At 48.7% G+C, this 21236-nt stretch overlaps 1 protein-coding gene across 1 annotated transcript; it reads left to right on the top strand.

Moving 5' to 3' along the window:
- The first annotated feature begins 6938 nt into the window (after positions 1-6938).
- Positions 6939-12974, top strand: UCN3 (urocortin 3). The gene is made up of 2 exons (XM_045466100.1): positions 6939-7414; positions 12050-12974. Exon 2 carries the CDS (start codon positions 12056-12058, stop codon positions 12557-12559), a length of 504 nt encoding a protein of 167 aa, XP_045322056.1. The 5' UTR covers positions 6939-7414; positions 12050-12055; the 3' UTR covers positions 12560-12974.
- Positions 12975-21236: the final 8262 nt, after the last annotated feature.

Genomic DNA, 21236 nt, shown 5'->3' on the forward strand with positions numbered 1-21236 from the left:
ACTATTTAGCACAATGTTTCAAATCCCAGGGGGAGAATTCTACCATTATAACCAAATATCTTAATTTCACCAAGCCATTCAGTTCTCACAAGGAGCCAATTTTATACTTGAGACATTTTAAAGTTCTTTTCATTTCCACGCTGATTTATCTTTGGCTCCCATAGAGAGCTTTTTGCCAGGGGATGGGGGGAAGGGGTCTCAGTTCTAACAACTAACCCTGCAAAGGTCCAAGACGCTCTCCCCTGATCCCATGTAGATGTGAAAATCAATGTCCCTGACTCCTATGGCCAGCAATCTTCCCCTGGGGCAAACATGGCATCAGTTTCTGTGTTTGTAACTTTGATTTTTAGTTCCCTTGTGTTCTGGTGCCGGAGGACCCTCCCCTACTCCCCTTCTTCCTTGAGTTCAGAAATGCATTTTTTATTTTATTTTTTTTTTTTAATTTTTTTTTTTCAATGTTTATTTATTTTTGGGACAGAGAGAGACAGAGCATGAATGGGGGAGGGGCAGAGAGAGAGGGAGACACAGAATCGGAAACAGGCTCCAGGCTCCGAGCCATCAGCCCAGAGCCTGACGCGGGGCTCGAACTCACGGACCACGAGATCGTGACCTGGCTGAAGTCGGACGCCCAACCGACTGCGCCACCCAGGCGCCCCCAGAAATGCATTTTTTAAATTTTATTTTTGAGAGAGAGAGAGAGAGAGAGGATGCAAGTGGGGAAAGGGGCAAAGGGAGAGAGACAGAATCTCAAGCAGACTCCACACTCCGTGCAGAGCCTGACATGGGGCTGGATCCCACGACTCCAGGATCATGACCTGAGCTGAAATCAAGAGTCAGACACTTAACCAACTGAGCCACCCAGGTGCACCTTAAATGATGTATTTTTATCCAGAATTTCTCTTTGGTCATAGTTGGAAGTTTTGGGTTCTTGCAGTCTGCCATCTTGCCCAAGTCAAAAGTTCTTATATTTCTTACATATTTCTTATATTCTTTCTGTTACACCAGAAGAGAGGCAAAAAAGTAAAGGGAACTTGTTACCAAAGAAAAAGTTTGAGTCATGCTTTTGGCTTCTGGTTTTCATTCGTTCATTCACCACATGCTGTGGATCCTTGTTATTCACAGATATAGTGCAGTTTGCTTATTGTATTATATATATTATAATGTATATAATATATATAAAAGAGGAGGGGTGCCTGGGTAGCTCAGTTGGTTGAGCAACCAACTCTTGATTTTGGCTCAGGTCATGGTCCCAGGGTCATGGGATCAAGCCCCGTGTTGGGCTCTGCACTGAGTGTGGAGTCTGCTTGGGATTCTCTCTATCCCTCTCTCTCTGCCCCCTCTCACCTGCTCATAGTCTCTCTCTAAAAAAATAAAAATAAAATAAAAATAATAAAAAAATAAAAAAATATATATGTGTGTATACGTGTGTGTGTGTGTGTGTATATATGTGTGTGTGTGTGTGTGTGTGTGTATGTGTGTGTGTGTATGTGTGTGTGTGTATGTATATTATGTATGTGTGTGTGTGTATATATATATGTTTGCAGACCTGTGATCTGCAAACTGCCAGTCCTGAGCCAGACCCCTGTATGTGGCCTGTGCGCCCCAGGAGGCGATGTTCTTCTGCTTTTGTCATCCCAGGGCCAGGAGCCGGGCATTCAGGGACAGCCCTACAGCCCGGAGCCTGCTGAATTGTTCACATGAGCCTGTCCTAAACTGTTTATCCTGCTCTGTCTTTCTTTTCCTGCAGAAACCCCAGAAAAGTCTGTGGCTAAGTGCTCTCCTTGCTCCTGTCTCTGTCTCCTGACCACCCTGGTGCTTCCCCAAGTGGCCCCGCATGGTGGCCTTGCCTCATGCCTGCAGGACCTTTGGGTATAATAAACTTTGTTTCCCTGAATCTTTCCTGTGCCTGCTCATACAGTTGCATCTGACTGACCAGCTCATAAAAGAATATAAAACACTCCAGGGGTGCCTGGGTGGCTGGGTCGGTTGGGTGTCCGACTTTGGCTCAGGTCATGATCTCGTGGTTTGTGAGCTCAAGCCCCCCATTGGGCTCTGTACTGACAGCTTGGAGCCTGGAGCCTGCTTTGGATTCTGTGTCTCCCTCTCTCTCTGTTCCTCCCCTGCTCACGCTCTGTCTCTCTCTGTCTCTCAATAATAAATAAACATTAAAAAAATTAAGAATATAAAACACTCCAAAATTAACGCGGGATCATTCAGGTACGTGCTTGTACAGAGCGGTGAAAAATTAGTCACCCAACACACACGTTCCCATCTAAGGTTGAGCAAGGCGACACTGTGCCTTCTGCATTCAGTTCCCATATGGCCAACGAGTGCCCTTTTTACATTTACTGCTGCGTTTTAGCATTTCTGGGCTTTTTGTTGGTGATTCTGCTGTCTAAAACGGCCCCCAAGTGTAGACGTGAAGTACTGTCTCATGTCCCTAAGAGCAAGAATGCGGTGATGTGCCTCACAGAGAAAACACATTAAGGCAGCTCCATTCAAGCAGGAGTTACCATCAGCGAAGAGCTTGGCGTTAACCACAGCCAGCTCCAAGGCCTGGGCTTGCCAAGGGAAATGGATTCGAATCTACAGCAGATGGGAATATGCTGGTTTTATTCCTCATTCATTGATTAGCTAATTGATGGGGCATTGTACCTGCTTAGCCTGCAGGCACGTAGACAGAGGTTCCAAATCTAGGGAAAGAAATGGCAAAGGTGCATCTACCGCACTTGGAGGAAGGGTGGGTGCTGGGCCACCCTCACTATGGACTGTGCTTCCACGGAGATGGGGGGCGCACAGACCTGGACCTCTCTCTGGGAGCACGCTGCCCACTCGATTGCTTTGCAGGCAAGTTTGGAAGAGGTCTCATTTCCCTTGTCAGGACAGAAAACTTATATCCTCTAAGTGGATCTGGTGGTATTGATTGCCTCATCTACCAAGTAAACAGACCACAGACCACTGAGTTTGGGAAGATAGCAGTGCAACAGGTACACGAGACTATCCAGGAAGGCACGTGTCCTATCCTTCCTTGGGGAAACAGAAAGCTTTTGATTCTTTGTTCCACGTGGCCTTGACAGAGGCACCTGCATCTTGCCTGTGGCCCCCAGGAGCTTTGCTCTATGAATCAACCGGCTACCAAAAGTCCGGTAGAGAGGACCATAAAACATCTGACAAATCACCACAGTGCTTGGATACGGAGACGAGCCAGAACTTTCCCCACCTGTTTCCACTGCTTCTGGTTTCAAAATGGATACAAAATGAAAATGATTTGTGATAGATGCTCGGAGGAGGTGCTGCAGAACCTCCATCAGAAAAGACTGGAAATGACCACCGTGTGATCAGTCGGCCATTATTGCAGAAATACTAACCATTCACAATTAAATCAGTCCTGTGTGTTGCAAGAAACATGGGTCAAAGCAAGGGTCTCCCCTCCTCAACAGATAGAATGATTTCACCAGATTAAAAGTGGGCTGTTCGTTTTTTGTGGGATGTAGGGAAAGCAGTGATTTGAGGAAACATTGTGGCTTTGAAAGCTTACATTATAAACTAATAGAGGGAAAAATGAAAATGAAGAATTAATTGAGCAGAACACAGATAAGGAAAAACAGAAATGAATAGGATAAAAGGGGGGAAACCCAGGGCAAACAGAAAGCCCGAAGTAAGACAGCAGAAAAAAATTCAAATATACCCGTAATCACTATTAGTGTAAGTGTATTAAAGACCTTGTTATTACAGAGGTTATGAGGTTAGATTTTAAAATTTAAATATGTACTATTTACAAAAAAATAAAAATAAAAATGTTGACAAAGAAAAGTCCGGAAAACATGCACCAAGCAAATGTTATCCAACAGAAAACTGGAGTAGCTATGTTGATCCCAAGCAGAACAGACTTCAAGACAAGAGGCATTCTTTGGCATGAACTGGTTGACAGTAAAATGATGAAAGGGACCGCTTGTATGTAGCCAACACTCCAAAAGGGACAGACTTACAAGAAGAAATTGACAAACTCACAAACACAATGGGAGATTAACCCACACCTGCCAGACACTGAGGAGTCGAGGAAAACTGAGAATCAGGAAAAATAAGGGGAGATTTGGAAAGTCAGGCTGACAATAACATTCTGCGTTCCTGTAAAACGTCATCAAGTTCTTAGGAACGCTATCTTGTCGTCAACCTTATTAAGAAAATGGCAAAGGCACGCTAACCACCTTTCATAAAACGGGAAACAAAAGAGCAGAGAATGTGACAGTCCCTATGAAACAGCCATGCAGGCAGCCAAGGCAGAAGGGAAAACGCTCTTTCCTGATGCCAGGGTAAAACCTCTCCCCTGTAAATCGAGTATTCTGGAAATTCCCTAATTCCTCTTCCTGTCCTTTTTCTTTTACTGCCTAGCACAGACATTGAGAAACTACGCTATTCTATGTAACCGCTCTGAGCACTTTGGAGAAATGAGCTTTATAAATATAAGGCATTTCTTGTTTTGTTTTTTTCTAATTTTTTTTAAGGCTTATTCATTTCTGAATGACAGTGAGAGACAGATCACAAGCCAGGGTGGGGCAGAGAGAGAGCGGGACACAGAATCCGAAGCAGGCTCCAGGCTCTGAGCTGTCAGCACAGAGCCCGACGCGGGGCTCGAACCCATGAACCATTGAGATCTTGACCCGAGCCAAAGTCGGACACCTGACTGAGCCACCCAGGTGCCCCAGTATAAGGCATTTCTATTCGAATATGAAACCGATCATCATTTTCTTTCCACTCAGGCCTCCACATGCTAGAGGATTTATACCCCTAAACAACATTCTGTTGCTGAATTCATGGGAGACACTAATAGCTCACCAAGGCCAGAGAAAAGCTCAAGCATAGCACAGAGCCACACGTGGGCTCTAGCAGAGGGACTGAAGGGAAACCACTGTTTGCTAGAAAGGACACCCTGGGGGCTTTTGCTCACCAGTTGGCTTTTTTTTCTGTCCAAGCCTCTCTCCAAGCCTCCAGCAGATGCAGTCAGAAGCATTGTTGCAGTTGTAAAGCAAATAGACTGCTCTAAGAAAAGCATCTTTAGGACAACACGCTCAGCCACCGCTCAGGGCTATGTGGACCCCACACGGGACACTCTTAGTCCCAGGCTGAGAGTTCACAGGAGCAATCAGCCAACCCCAAAGCCAACCCAGATGGGCCAGGGGGAACCTATGGGCCCACGTCTGTTTGGAGAGGGGATGGTGCGCTCAAGGACGGCCACTAGCCGCTGACACCAACAGGCTCCACCGGCTTCTGCGGCTTTGGTCTCAGGTGGAGAGATTTTGCAGGAAGTTGAGAAGAGAGAGCAGATGGGCAGAAAAAAGGAGGAGGAGGAGGAGGAGGAGGAGAAGGAGAAGACGAAGAATATGAAGAAGAAGCAGCCAATGTTCATTGCATCTCCTTCTAAATCCCATATTCTTGGCCGTGGTTCTCAGATGGGGGTCATTTTGCCCCTGGGGGACATAGCTGGGGACAGTTTTGGTTGTCACAGCTGGGCAAGGGAGGGTATGCTCTGAAGTCTCAAAGGTAGAGGGATACTGCAAACATCTTACAAGGCTCAAGACGGCCCCCACAACATCATCTGGCTCAAAATGTCAATAGTGCCAAGGCTGAGAATCCCCACGGCTCTCGGGGTAGCAGTGTTTGGTATCTTCTTCACAAGACTGCTTCTCTGGTATCCCAGAGCTCAGAAGGGCAGAAAGGGGGGTTAAACTCAGGCTTCTAACTGTCTACCCCTCAGCCTACACAAATTCCATTACTGCCTAATTATCTGAAATGGGGAGAAATAAGATCTCTCCCGAAGATGAATATATGAACGAACGGACAAGTGGATGAATGAGTTGGATTCAGATCTCTAGTTTCATGTCGCTGCTGATCTCAGGAGAAGCCCAGCCAGGCAGCTCCAGAAGCAGGAACCGAGTGAGGTCCAATTCTATGTGTCTACAACCAAGGCTGAGGCTGTGGAGGGTGTGGCTTTCTTCCCCACAAGGGCTTTCCTTTTGTGACACAAAATACCCGTGAGCATTAAAACGTTTGGATAGTTCCAGAAGTCCACTTACCTTTCATCTAGAGGAACTTCAGGAGGTGGCAATGCCTGTCTAGGAGGGGAAGGTGTGGTCTTATCCAGAGGTCCGGACACGGCCTGGGTCTTGCATGGCCCTTCCAAATGGTTCAGCCCACCTGAGACCCAGATGCTCACCGTGACTCTGTCCTTGGTGTCCTTACCTGTGAAACAAGGAGGTTACCTGCCTACAGGTCCCCATAGCTTTGCTGATACATTTGGAATGAAATCGAAAGCCTCTCGCCTGGGTGTTCCTTACCTCCCAGGGTGAAGCCAGCCTCCTGACTCAGCACCTGCCTGCCTGCCTCCCATGTCCTCAATCCTTCTCTTCGCAGGCTCTCTCCCTCCCAAGCCTCCTCCCTGTTTGAACCTCTGTTCTCCTCTCCTTGTGTGAGTTACCTGCGTCGAGTGTCCAGCACGGGCATGCTCCCTTCAGTACTATGGTATTGGCCATGCTGAGATTAGGCTGTTTTTACATATCTGTCTCTACTGTGATGCCTGTAAGAACAGGGTTCTCGACTTCTTCCAGTTCCTCAGGCTCCTGCCAATAACTGCTAGGATAGCAGATGCTCAAAAGTGTTGGATGAACAGATGAAAAAAAAAAATGGGTAAAATTCAAATGATTTCCCCTCAGAAGCTCTAGGTACACTGTGCCCGTCTCCCGATGTGCCCTTTGATGGACACAAACTTAGAAAGCTCTGTGAGTCACCAGAGATAACAGTGCGTCTCAGAACCCACCAGAACTACAAGTGAAAAGATGAACTTCAAGTCACTTTGTCTGCTTTCAGAGCCGGTCCTGCATCCAGATTTCCAAAAGGAGGGGCAGCCTGACAAGGATGCAAGGAAGGCTGAAATCAGGAAGAACTAAGATCCCTGATAAAACTCTTCAAAGGAGCTGTTCTCAATTTAACAGAGTATTTTTTTTCCTTCTTTTTATCAATGAGCACGTTGCTAGGGCAGGAGGGGAAGTGGGAAGGGGGAGGACCGGTGGAAGGTGTGTGGGAGGGGTCAAGGATACAGAGTGCCTGTCATCTCCATGACGCGGACAGCTGGTTCGGTCGTATTTTAAATGAAATCGCGTCCCAGTGTAGACACCACGTCTGGAATTACAACCCACCCCGTGATCTGTCACTTTTATATATATGCACGAGGGAGTGGAGTGGTTTCCATAGAGAGGGACGATCACGGCCCACTTGGGAACAATACAAGGAAAGAAAGAGCAGTGACCCCAGCCGGGACAGAAGTTCAGGGGGGATGTTTCTGGGGCAGATCTCCTGGTCCTGAAGCGGCTGCCCCCCTCACTGAGCATTTCCACTGCGGAGGGAAGGCCACTCACAGGTAAGATTTCGGCTGGGGACGTGTCCATGAGGGACGAGTGAGCTTATTGGCCCTACACGAGGCAGGAGGTGCCGGGGACTGGACGGGGGCGAGAGACCGAGGCTGCAGGTGTCCCTGGGCACCAGCCCCAGGCAGCCCGGTGCTGAACAGCACCGTCTGTGCTTTAGGTGAGGAGAAATCCGCCCTCCCTTTTTGGCCCAGAGAGACCTGCTTGGCAAAGGTTAACAGATTGGAGGCAGAACGGGTTCTTGCAAGTGTATTTTTCTGAACGGGGTTCAGCCGTGAACAAGAAAATCGTGTTTACAAATGGGGAGATGGTTGGGAATAGCAACTGGGGGCTGTAACTCCCCACGGGCTGCAGGAGCAGAGGCTGCTGTGTGTCCTGCTTCCTCTCTGCACACCTGCCAGGCAGGCAACGTCTCCTCCTCGGGATGTGGAGACCGAGAGGCTAAGTGAGTCACCCCGGGCAAGTGAGAGCACGAGGGTGATTTTGAACCCCGGGTCTCTTGCCTTCAAAGCCTGGAGTCCTTTCTCCCTTGCCAAGCCGGGACACTAGAGGAAGGGGACAGATGTCTGTAATGACTTGGTGCCACCTGTGAGGGGGAGGAAACATGAGGATGGGTGTTTGATGTCCCCAGTTAAATGTCCAAGTTCTCTGAGAAATGCTATTTGTGACTTTCTCCTCAAACACGGCAATCGAGCGTACACACGCCCACCCCCACCCCCACCCCCACCCCCACACAGTTCTGAGAACGGATTAAACAAGATGAATGAGAATACTGTCAGGGACATGTTATCTACAACTGCTCTTCTCCCGGCCGCCCCGAGTAGAAGCCCTCACAGCCCCTCTAAGGGTGAATTGCTTGGACGTCTGTGGGAATCGGTGTGACCCACACTCGTAAGGGTCTCCCCTAGAAGACCTCTTCTCCCAGAGGAGAAGCGCTCATTACCATAACACCTGCTGGAACACATCAAGTTCCCCTAGATGCCACAGCCACTGTTTTAGAAAATGTTTCTTAAATTCAACTCCTTGTCAGGGTTTGCAGATGGATGGGGTGGGATGGGGAGTCATTCTGCCTTCCTCACAGCTGGAGAAGGGGCTGGAGAAGGGGCTGGAGAAAAGGGCTGGAGAAAAGGGCTGGAGAAGGGGCTGGAGAAGGGGGCTGGAGAAGGAGGCTGGAGAAGGGGCTGGAGAAAAGGGCTGGAGAAGGGGCTGGAGAAGGGGCTGGAGAAAAGGGCTGGAGAAGGGGCTGGAGAAGGAGGCTGGAGAAGGGGCTGGAGAAAAGGGCTGGAGAAGGGGCTGGAGAAGGGGGCTGCAGAAAGGGGCTGCAGAAAGGGGCTGGAGGAGGGGGCTGGAGAAGGGGTCAGCACGGGGCCACTGGTGCATTTGCCTCTGGCTTCAGCTCCGGTCTTTGTTGCCCTGGGGTCCCCTCCCCCTGGGGGTGCTCTGCTCTCACAGGTCCCTCACTGCCTTACGTCCCCAGGCGTGACTCTGGGACATCTCTGAGAAGCACCTAGAAAAGTACTGCTAGATCCCAACAGAATGATCCAGAAAAACACAGAGGTAGAGCTTTGCCCCCTAGAATCTAACTCCAGGGGCAGTGCTGTTTTCACAGCAGGCGGCAGGGAGATCTTGAACCTGTGTGTTGTGTCACCAGGGGCGGTGGCAAAGGATTCTGGGGAGCGTTAAGAGGGGAGACTTGCTAAGGAATCAGACGTTACTGGGGAGCGAAGGAGGGCTCTTCCCTGTGGAGAGCTTCTCTGCTGCCGACCCCAAACAAAGCTCTCTCTATAGCTTCCCTTCCAGCGTCACCCCTTTCTCTGTGAACTGGCTTTTGAGTCTTTAAATCCTGTCGGTCTTACAAGCCCTTAGAAACTGCTCCAAAGCCTTAAGGCGCCTGCAAGGTGCAGGGCAGCTAACGCCACGATTCCGTACGATGTTTACCCAGAAGAACGGACTGGACCCTCAGTAAACGACAAAGCCGAAAGTCTGGTTATCGAACACATTACACCCCCCGGAAAAAGTTCTCTGGGCATTTGGCGTGCAATTCTAAGGAGAGCCCGGGAGGACCAGGACACCAAGAAAGCTGGTTCTCACCACGTGGTCCAGGGACCCGCAGCATCAGTGTCCTCTACGAGGGTGTTAGAGATGCCTCATCCCAAACCTACCGATGGCGCCTAGATTGCGTTCAAGGCAAGAGGAGGCCGCGGGGCTAGAATGGAGAGAGTAGTATAACTACCAAAAACTAAAAGCCAGAAATATACCACAATAAAGATAGCGGTCTGCAGGATCAAATTACTGGCTCAAATCAGCTGGCATGTGTGGACGTAGGTGTAGACAGATAGAGATAGAAATATATAGATATGGATATCACTTCTGAAATGGTCGTGCGTGAACTGAATCTTACCCTATTAGGACCCGGAGATTATTTATGTGTAAACAGTCTCCTCTACTAAGTATCTGGCTACAGCAAGAGCTAATCTGCCTCAATTGAATCTTCCACATAAGCTTTATGAGGCAATCATTGCTATCGCCATGTATCAGATGAGGAAATTGAAATGCACCGGGGTTCAACAATCTGCCCACGGTCCTCAGGCAAACCAGGACGAGGTGGATTGGAACCTGTGTCTCTCTAACTCCCAAGTCTGTGTTGACTTCACTGCACACTGCCACGTACATGCCCAGATGTAGCTAGTTCATGCATTGGGATTTTATAAAGGATCACGGTTTGTTTTTTTCATAACTGGTTTGATAAACTCAACATTTTTATGATTTAAAAAGAAATGAACAAACAAATAAAGCAACCTGGTCTCTTAAGAAGGGGGGGGGGAAGAAAAAGAAGAAGAAGAAGGCAGTAGGTGCAATGTAGAGTGTGTGAGAAAACAGCAGTCTTCTAGAGAAAACTTGCCAGGTCAGTGTGTGTGTGTCCAGGGTAAGTGAGAGAGCGAGGGCTTACAAGATTCTCCTTTAGAGACAGAACAAGGCTCAGGTATTTAAGGGTCTGTTCTAGCCTCGTCCATTCACAGCGTAAAGAAGTCGGGAAGTAGGAATGCATTCATTCATTCCCACTCATTTTCTGGGAAATGACCTGCTCAAGGTCATGGTGACAATGATTTGCAGAGTTGAGGCTAGAACTCAGCATGGGACTGCCAGTCCCTCTCACCTCTGCCTGTAACCACAGAAAACGGAATGATCGTATGCTAGCCTAGCACTTCTCGATGCCCAGAAGGACCCCCGTGTTGATTTATTTATCCAACTTTTCTTACTTACTAAAAACTACCTTAATGACAGCAGTCCCCCCAAAGTTCCATAGTTAACCACATCTTTCTTGCTTCCTTTTATGGGAGCCAAGGAGGTCTTAGACAGAAAATAAACTCCAGGGGCACCTGGATGGCTCAGTCGCTTAAGCATCTGACTCTTGATTGCGGCTCAGGTCACGATCTCACGGTTGGTGAGTTTCAGCCCCACGTTGGGCTCTGCACTGACAGTGCGGAGCCTCCTTGGGATTCTCTGTCTGCCTCTCTCTCTCTCTCTCTCTCTCTGTCTCCCAAAAATAAATAAATAAACATTTAACAAAAAAGAAAGAAAAGAAACTCCAAGTTCAGGTCAAGCAACCAAAGTGAAGAGGGCAGCCTTTTACTCTTTGCGCTTCCTGGGATGGTCCAGCAGCGCATACGGGAGTACCTACGGGTATCAGCACATCGGGTGTGTAGGATGGCCAGAAGCCCTTCCTCTGGGGGTGAGTAGATGAAACCCCACCCCTTGACCTCGCGTCTCTTTCTCACGCATGAAGGTGACGGTAGAGTAAAGGAACCTCCTGTCCTTACTTCAGAGCTGGAGAGAGTGCGGCCAGGCGAGGCCACGGGGGCCGGGGTGTGGGCTGGGCTTGGTGCTAGGACACAGGAGGTAAATTCTGCCCACTTCACCGTGTTCCTAAGGCACGGTGACCACACACAACCCAAATTCTGATCGCCTTCCGACACGCTGTGAGCTATTGTTGCACAGGAGGCTGGGCAGAGGGCGGGAACGGCCCCGCGTGAGCCCTTCTCCGCTGCCGGAGAAAGCAGCTTAAGTTCTCGCCCAGCACTGTTGCTCAGGGGCCCAACCACCATGATGGCTTCAGACCAGAACAGTCCGGGTTACAGGAGGGCCCCTGAGCTGGACACTTCCATTGCCTCACCTGCTCCATACACTAAATGTAGGGGTTTTTTTTTTCCTTTCCTGTCTTTTTAAAATTTTAAGTGTTTATTTATTTATTTTTGAGGGGGGTGAGGGGCAGAGAGAGAGAGGGAGAGAGAGAATCCTGAGTGGGGTCCATGCTGTCAGCACGGAGCCCAACGCGGGGCTTGAACTCACGACCCGTGAGATCGTACTCTGAGCCATCAGAAATCACCTGAAGGGTTTATTCCAACCCACGGGACTGGCGCCAGACTTTCTGATCTAGCAGTTCTGGGGCAAGACTTGAGAATCGTTTGCATTTCTAACGAATATCCCGGTGACGATGCTGGTCTGGAGACCACACTCGGAGAATCACTGGTGAGTAGTAACGAAGCCCTAGTGAATGTTCACCCCTGCCCTTCAGAGCTTCAAGCCCTTCTCACACCCCTGCCCCACGTCCCTGTTTTCTACTCCAGGGAGAGATGCTGAAGCCAGCCCACTTCCTGCTGCTGCTGCTGCTGCTCCCGGGGGCCCCCAGGCCAGGCCTCCCCCAGAAGTTCTACAAAGCCAAGTCCTTGGTCAGCTGTATCAACACAGCCCTGCCGGAGGCCAAGCAGAGCCCGCTGGGGGACGCACCGCTGCTGAGCAAGAGAAGCTTCCTCTACCTGCCCAGCCAAGACCCATCCCCAGGAGAGGACGAGGAGCGGGTGCAGGAGGACGAGGACAAGAAGAAGAGGACCTTCCCCAGCTCCGGGGGTGGTGGCGGGGCCGGAAGTGGCCGGTACAAACACCTGTCCCCGGCGCAGCCCAGGGGAAGGCCGTCCCGGGACAAGGCCAAGAGCGATCGGCGCACCAAGTTCACTCTGTCCCTCGACGTTCCCACCAACATCATGAACATCCTCTTCAACATCGCCAAGGCCAAGAACTTGCAGGCCAAGGCGGCTGCCAACGCGCACCTGATGGCGCAGATCGGCCGGAAGAAGTAGAAGCAGAGGCCGGCGGGAGGAAGCGCGCGGTGAAGGGCAGGGGCGGAGGTCGGGCCAGCTGCTCCGTATATTGAGGGATGGGTCCAGCTCTCCACGCTGCTTCGCTGCTTCGCTGCTCGCCCCCTCCGCTCCTCCTCTGCCCCCAGCCAGCTCCCTCCTCCCCTGCACACAGACACAGAAGAACAGCACTGCCACCCTGCACAGACGGGAGGCCCGTAACCCCTCTCCCTACATTTGAACTCTCCTTCCTCCTTCCCCGTGACGGGAGACAAAGGTCCTGAGGTCCCGCTCTCCACGCTCCTCCTCCACGCCCCGCACGCCAGCCCAGCCAGGAGAGGCGTCGCACCGCTCACCGTCCTGACTTAGGGCCCCTTCCCTTCCCTCTCTCCCCCATTAAAACCAATGGCTTCTGCAACCCTGGGCTGGCTTGAGTTCCTCTTCCTTCAGCCAGCGGCCTTCACACCTCTGAGCATGCAAAAGGGGAGGTGAATGAGGGAGGTAGCTGATGAGTCCATTCCCCATCTCTCCGGGGACAGAGCGGTTTTTGGTGGTCCTAGGAGGGGGTAAAGAAGGGCTTGGAAAGGCCCAGCCGGCAGGACCCTGCCAGCCGTGGCTCAAGCTAGAGCCGTCTCCGGGGTCTGCTCCCACCCAAGAGGCACCACCTGGCATCTGCTCTAGAATGGGCACGGGGTTGCTGGGGAGAGAGCTTTCATGACACCCCAAACGCCTCCATGGCTGGGCATGGGGCCGCTAGGCCGTTAGCAGGTGTTTATCAGACCCGCAGTAAAGAGTCCGGCTGACTCCCTGATGGGAGAGGTTGGTGTGTGAGGCAAGGCCTCTGCCCTCCAGGAGTCAGCACGCTAAGTGACCATCAAAATCTGGATTTGAAAAGAAGCAAATATTGGGGCGCCTCCCTCGGTGGCTCAGTCGGTTAAGCGTCGGACTTCAGCTCAGGTCATGATCTCACGGTTCAGGAGTCTGAGCCCCACACTGAACTTACCGCTGTCAGCACAGAGCCCGCTTTGGATCCTCTTTCCCCCTTTCTCTCTGCTTCTCCCCCACTTGCGCTCTCTCAAAAAGTAAGTAAAACATTAAAAAAAAAAAAAAAAAGGAAATAATAAAAAGAGAGAGAGAGAGGAGAAGAAGCAAATACCACCCGGGCTGTGTAAGCGATGAACTGGAAAGTGATTGCAACTGGCATAAAAAAATATATGAGGCATTCGGAGATTAGAAGGTTTAATAGGAGTAAAAGTCCACTATAAAGAGATATCAGCAAGAAAACTGAGAAAAAAAGAACAACTTCCCCCCAAATAAGCAAGGATGTGAATAGATCTCTCCCCCGCCCCCCTCTCTCTCTCTCTCACACACACACAAACACAAATAATCTCTGCATGTATGAGAAGCTGGTAAACGTCATGCCTACAAGAACTGCACTCATACACAATGTCTCACCTTGCAGTGCGTCCATACATGTCCGTCAAAAGTCTGTAAGTGTGACGACTAACCTAGACTCCACGGATGAGGTGACTAGCCTCCCTCCACTACTGCTGGCTGGCGGGAACATAAGCACTAGAGAGGCACTTTGGAAATACTTAACCAAGTTACAAGTTCATTTTTTTAAGATTTTATTTTTAAGTAATCTCTACACCCAATATGGGCCTCGAACACACAACCCCGAGCGCAAGAGTTGCATGTTCCAGCCAGGTGTCCCTACAAATTCATTTTACCTGTATTTATTTTTTTAAGTTTATTTATTTTGAGAGAGAGAGAGACAGAGAGAGAGCAGGGGAGGGGCAGAGAGAGAGGGAGAGAGAGAATCCCAAGCAAGCTCTGTACTGTCAGTGTTGAGCTGGATGTGGGACTCAGTCTCACAGACTGAGATCATGACCTGAGCCAAAATCAAGAGTCGGACGCTTAACTGACTGAGCCACCCAGGAACCCCCATTTTGCTTTTAACTCAGCAACCCTGCTTCCAGCAGAAATTACTGGAAGAAGTGAGACTGGACATTTTTTTTTAATGCTAAGTTAAACTTGAGATGAAAAATACCTCATCTCTTAACAGGACCAAAGCTCAAAAACCTGAAAAGGCAACCTGTTTCCATCCTAGAAAAGCCCCGTGGCAGAGCAGAAAGAATTGTAGCCCGAGACTCAGAATACCCACATGGGAGTTTAGGGTCTCCTCACTACGTGGCCCCGAGCAAATCCTTCCACTCCCCGTGCCGATGCCCCGGGAACCCTGCTTCATGAACGTGATCGCATCGATTTCTCACAAGTATATTTTAAGGTAGATATTATTTTCTCCATTTTGAGGATTTTTAAATTTGCACTTTATCTATTTTTGCTCTGATGACGCATATTCTGTTCACACAAAAGGACAAGGAAACGGGACGAACTTGGCTGATGAAAAAATCAAGCAGGGGGTCACATTTTTAGTTTCACGAACAACCTAAAACTAGAACATAAAAGTTGGAGCGGGTAGGGCGCCCGGGTGGCTCAGTGGGTTGGGCGTCTGACTTCGGATATCCCGTCATGATCGCCCGGGTTGTGAGTTCGAGCCAAGCCCCACATCAGGCTCTGTGCTGACAGCTGGGAGCCTGGAACCTGCTTTGGATTCTGTGTCTCCCTCTCTCTCTCTGCCCTTCCCCTACTCTCTCTCTCCCCAAACTAAGTAAATATTAAAAAATTAAAAAAAAAAAAAAAGCTGGAGCTGGCATCACACTGCAGGCAGGCTCAGTGTCACTGCTGGCTCTTGTCTGGACCCGATTTGTTTTTTTTTTTTTTTAATCATAGTAGATGCATTACAAAAGCTCCGATCAAGAGGGTGGTAAAGACACAGGTCCTTGCAAAAACCAGAGTGCTTTTTCTCTTTTTGTAAATATACCACCACCTGGTGAAGCTAAAATTTATCTTTGGTGGGGGGGGTGGGAAGACAGAGGCTCGGAGGAGCGAGGGCGCCTGCCCAAGTTTCCCCAGCTGGGAAGCGGCCACGATGCCTCCACTTGTCCCTGCATGCAGAGCTGACCCTTCCCACGCACCAGGGGCATAAAGACGCCAGCCAAGCCCCTGCCTCACAGAGCTGGCGCGAACCTCAGCGACCCACGGGCGTGCAAGCCACCGGGAAGCAGCACAGGCATTCACTCGGATTTGGGATTATTACGTCCCCAGCAGGTGCGTTCTGAGCCTTCCCCAGGAGTTAAATGTGAGCATAAGTGCAGTTAACCGACTAGAAATTTGCCAAAACCCGCCCCAGCGACAGTGGGAAAGGGCGGGTTTGTGCAGGAGCGTGTCCAGCATTCTCTGACTGAGCTCCCGAGGCGGAGCCTCTGACCTGAGTGCAGCCCCAGCCAGAGCGGAGTTCACGGTCACGCGCTAGAAAGCCAACAGCCACACCCACAGATGGCCACCGCTCCACCTGCCACCTTTGACAGAACTTTGTAGAAATACATTTTTTAAAAACCAGAAAATAAAGACGGTAAGTTATCCTACAAAGGTCAACGGACTTTCTAACGATCAGAAGAGTTAGCACCGAGGCCCCTCCTCTGAATTGGATTTAAATGAAAATAACGATCATAATTATAATAATGCTTTGGCTGTATCCACAGAGAGACCGTGGGATGGATAATACCACAGGGATCAGTGATCTTTCCTTGTCAAGGATGAGTACGACTCATGCATCACTAGTATCAATTCTTCATGATCAGGAAAGCAAATCACACCACAGAAAAGACTTAGAAAAAGTTGTGGGGAATGCAAAGGTGTACAAGGTTCACAGGAAAAATTTGGAAGTAGTTTTACGGGGTGATAACGATGAGTTCACATCAGTGAAAATTCTCAACATAATTTCTGCCAGATTCTTCGTGTTGGTTTGAGCTCCCTTGAAAAAGTAGTTGAAACTCTTTTTTTATTTATTTTATTCTCTATTTATTTTTGATAGCGTGCGAGTGGGGGAGGGGCAGAGAGAGAGACAGACACAGAATCCGAAGCAGGCTCCAGGCTCTGAGCTGTCAGCACAGAGCCCGACGTGGGGTTCGAACTCACGAACCGTGAGATCATGACCTGAGCCGAAGTGGGACACTTAACTGACTGAGCCACCCAGGCGCTCCAAAAATCTCTTTTGACAATAAAACAAGCCTTGGAACGCGGGGGTGGCTCAGTCAGTTAAGCGTCCGACTTCGGCTCAGGTCATGATCTCAGGGTCTGTGAGTTCAAGCCCCGCTTCACACTCTGTGCTGACCGCTCAGAGCCTGGAGCCTGCTTCGGATTCTGTGTCTGTCTCTCTCTCTGCCCCTCCCCTGCTTGTGCTTGCTCTCTCTCTCTCAAAAATAAACATTAAAAAAAATTATAAAAAAAATAATAAAATAAAAGAAGGCTCATAAGTCAAGTGAAACTCTTCAAAGGAGACAAGACCAGTGAATGGATGATGTGGCTTCTAAATTTGTACCTCGTAAGAAATCTGAAAACAAACACCAACAGCCAGCAAAGGAGCCTGCTTTGTGACAGTGGAATGACTTTGGAAGCTGTGACCAAAAATAATCAGGGAAAGCTGAGTGCTACCCAGAATCCAGTGTTTTATATAATTCCAAGAAATGGGAGATGTACAAGTTCACAAGTACGTAGTATTAAGCTAAAAAGAGAGTTACATATATTAGGAGCCAAAGAAATATGAAATCTGGTCCAATGGTATAGCTACTAGCTACCATTGGATTATGGATGAGGCCGCCTGGGTAGCTCAGTCGGTTGAGTAACTGACTCTTGATTTTGGCTCAGGTCATGATCTCATGGTTCATGAGTTCAAGGCCTGCATCGGGCTCTGTGCTGATGGTACACAGCCTGCTTGGGATTCCTTTTCTCTCCCTCTCTCTCTGCCCCTCCGCTGCTCTTGCTATCTCTGTCTCTCTCAAAATAAATAAATAAACTTAAAAAAAAAAAGAAAGAATTATAGATGAAGTTCAATCTGACATTAATCTACGTATGGGCTATGGAACAATTTCTTCTTTAAAAAAAAATGTATTGAGGTATAATCGACATACCCCATGATGTCATTATATTAGTTTCAAGGGTACAAATAATGATCCCACCTTGTTCTTTAACTACTGAAGTTCCCATCATCCACTATCCCCAGGGTTGAGCACGTTGGTTAGAACCTGCCACAGCCTGGTGGATGTCACTAAGAAGCCTCAGTGAGCCGAGAAGGGAAAAGACAAAAAAAAGTATCTTGGAAGGAAACGTCGAGTCTATGGGATGACACAGTGTTTTCTTAAAGATACACGTTTTGTCCCAGAAAATAATTCTCCTGCTTCCTCCCTAAGCCATTGCTCCCCCCCTGGACCTTCGGTCATCAGATGATCACCCCACTCACTGCCCTCCACTGTTGCTACCATTCACCAACACCTGGGTCAGTGCACCTCATTTCCTGATCATTTTAGCTCATCAGTCTCTCTGACACCACTCCCGCCTTCACGACTTCAACACACGTTTGAGGACCCATCCAGCTTCCTGGGCGTCGCTTCTGCTCCCCTTAACGACTTAGTCATTGAATCCCAAGCTGTCCAACCACCCCTCCTATCTTCCCAGCTTGCTCTTTCCAGGATGCCAACTCCAACCATCTTCCGGCCACACCGAGACCAATAATCCATCAATCCTCAAAACTTCTCTTCACCCGTTGCCAGTGTAAATGCTGTGACCAATCATGGTTCCCTTGTGGACACCGGCAATTCCCGTGTTCTGCTTTTGCTTTGCCTTATTGATTAAACCCTGGTGAATTCGAACACTCCACTACTCTGCCACTGCACCCCGAAGCTGAACGATGCTTCAAACACACACACACACACACACACACACGCACTCATGCACATGCGCACACACGGTCAGTGCTGTCACTTTACAATCCTGGCGAGCTCTTCCTGCTGCGTCATGAGGACATCGTGTTCCCTTAGGCTCCCACTCGTCTTCTTCTCTCCTCAAACCTCAACTATCTCCTCCCCGTATCCAACCTCAGCTGGTGACCTTGCTTTTCATGTCAGTAAGAAAATCAGATGCTTCTGAAGCAGAATTTCACAAATCCCATCACCACATTCACCTACCCAGAGCGACACTATTCACACACTCCGCCTTCTTCTCTAAGTTGGATGCACCACCCGTGCCCCCGTGTCAGGGACAATCCTGTGTCACGCATGAAGCTCCCATCCCCTTTTGCCTCCTTGATCCGACAACTTCCCCTTCTTTCCCCCACATCATCCGCGTTACCTCCCCCACCGCACCACTCACATTGGCACACAAACCCACTTTACTTTGCCTGCATCAGAAACAAACCCCAAATCAACCTTGACCTGCCACCCCTGCCAGGTTGTTGCCTATGACTCTGCTCCTTTTATGGCAAATCCTTTTTGGGCGGAATAAGTGACTCTCATTCTCCATAAAACCCACATTTATCAGGTTTCCATCCCTCCCATTCCACTGAAACTGGCCATCCAGGTCAGCCAAGACCTCCATGTTGCTAAATTCAATGGTCAAGGGACAGCCCTCCTCCTTCTTGACCTGTAAGCATCATTTCACCCAGTGGACCACTAACGCCTTCAGACACCATTTTCCAGCCTGACTTTCAGGACACCATACTCCATTTGCCTTTTTCCCCACCGGCCACTCCTCTAAATCTTCTTTGCTGGTTCCTTTTCCTGGAGAACGCTTTTGCTCCAGATAATCTGCATTCTCCATGTCCCTTCCTCCAAGTCTTTGCCAAATGCCTCTTTCTCGCTGAGGCCTCAAGTGACTGCCCTCCTCTCGAGAGCCCCTTACCATGGCTTATTTTTCCCAATTGTACCTGTCACCTTCTAATACCCAAAATAATTTAATGTCCTGTTTATTGTCTTTCACCCCCCACCTGCACTACCATATAAACCCCTTGAGGGAAGGGATTATTCTTGTTTTGTTCAATGTTGTATCCCTGGTGATCAGAATGGTAAGTAGCACACGGTAGATGGCCAGTAAATAACTAGTGAGTCAATCAAATAACGTAGTAACGTTCTTGCTACAAGGAATCTGTGCATACCTAGCACTTAAAGTAGTTTTTGTGATAGTTAAGGGTACGTGGCCTAAGGGAAACATTTTTGGGCTTACAATTCCAATTTTAAAATATGTGAATAATTTACATTTGTGATCTTAAATCGAAATCGCACCAGTTCATAAAGTGTGAAACTCTTGCATGCCCTTAATCAGCACATTTATAGTTTCACCGATTAGATTTTTAGAATTACTTAGAGTACTTGCAAAAGTTTGTGGGACAGAGTCCTTAAAAGAAAACGGAATATAATAGATTTGTCGATGCAATCGAAAATATTTAAGAGCAGCCATCTAAGATTGCAAAGGAAACCACAAATTTATGTGTATTCCCTTCAAAAGTAAGTATTTACATTTGCTAAACTTAGGAATTGTTAAGGTTCTCAAGCTGACCTTAAAAGTTTAGGAAACAATTAGGTTTTAGATCTTCATTTGAGTAGATCACTAATTTTTAAAAGCAAAAGAAAACCTCTGAATGGTCTTTTCTGAGTGTGAGAATATGCACAGATGCACACACGTACAAATGTCCAAAACACCCCCAAAATTACAGGAACTGAGGGGTTAGTTAAGCATGCCACTAGTGCCCTCTGGTGTCTGGAGAGAGAAACAACGCATGTACATTAAATAGTAAAAGTCTAATACAAGTTCAAAGCTCTATGTAGGATATGCACCCACAAAAATATCTCTATTTCACTAATAAGTATTTACTACAATATTTCCAACACAGTGAGAGATTTCACAGCATATCCCAACTATCCCTAACCCTGGGGTGAGAGTAAATGGACGCCCAAGAAGCTCTAAGGAACAGAAGAACTGGGTTTGAAGTAGGCGTTACATCACACGGTCACAGAGAGAAGGAAGAAAGAGCGGCGAGAAGGAGCAAAGGCAGAGGAGAGAGAAAAACACGTGCTGGGAAGCAGGGAATGCTCCAGTCTGGCTGGGACTGGAAATACAAGTTGGGACTCATGGGGACAGGCCCTACCCACCATGTGCAGGGATTTGGACTTCATACCTAAGACAACGGGGATCACTAACGCTCTGAGCCAAGGGGCAAAATGACCTCAGCTGTGCTCTAGGATGTCGTCAGAGTGGTGTGTGGGATAGGTGAGGAAGACAAAGGGAAAGGCAGAAGAGCCTTTGGACGCTAGTGTGCTGGCCCTGGGAAGAGGATGTGATGGCCTGAGCCATGATGGTTTTATTGGGAAGAGTGGGAAGGCAATGGATCCTGGGAACATGATAGAATTGAGAGGACTCAGGCTATGTAGGGAGCAAGAAAACAGTCAGAAAGGGCGGTGTTGTTTAGAACCTGGGAAGATGACGTCAATGCACAAGACAGAGAACACTAAGGGAGGAGCAGATTTCTTTTCGGGGAAAATGGTAACGTTTTCTTGGAAGAAGTTAAATTTAAGTGTAGATAAGACATCTGAGAAGACAGGTCCAGCAAGCAGTCAGAAGTTTCAGCACAAACCTTGAGAGAAGGAATGTTTAGGGTTTTCATGGAGCTAATGTGGTTGTGGATGAGATAACCAAGGGCCAGAGAAGAACGCCAAGGGCATCTCCAACAGGGCCAGACCAGGTGGAAGAGGAGATACAGAGATGCCAGATGTAGCAGGAGAACCAA

This window comes from Leopardus geoffroyi, chromosome B4 (genome assembly GCF_018350155.1).
Source record: "Leopardus geoffroyi isolate Oge1 chromosome B4, O.geoffroyi_Oge1_pat1.0, whole genome shotgun sequence".
In the NCBI taxonomy this organism is placed as follows: Eukaryota; Metazoa; Chordata; class Mammalia; order Carnivora; family Felidae; genus Leopardus; species Leopardus geoffroyi.

Coding starts and splice junctions, on each gene's coding strand:
- UCN3 (XM_045466100.1), top strand. CDS start 12,056: ATGCTGAAGCCAGCCCACTTCCTGCTGCTGCTGCTGCTGCTCCCGGGG.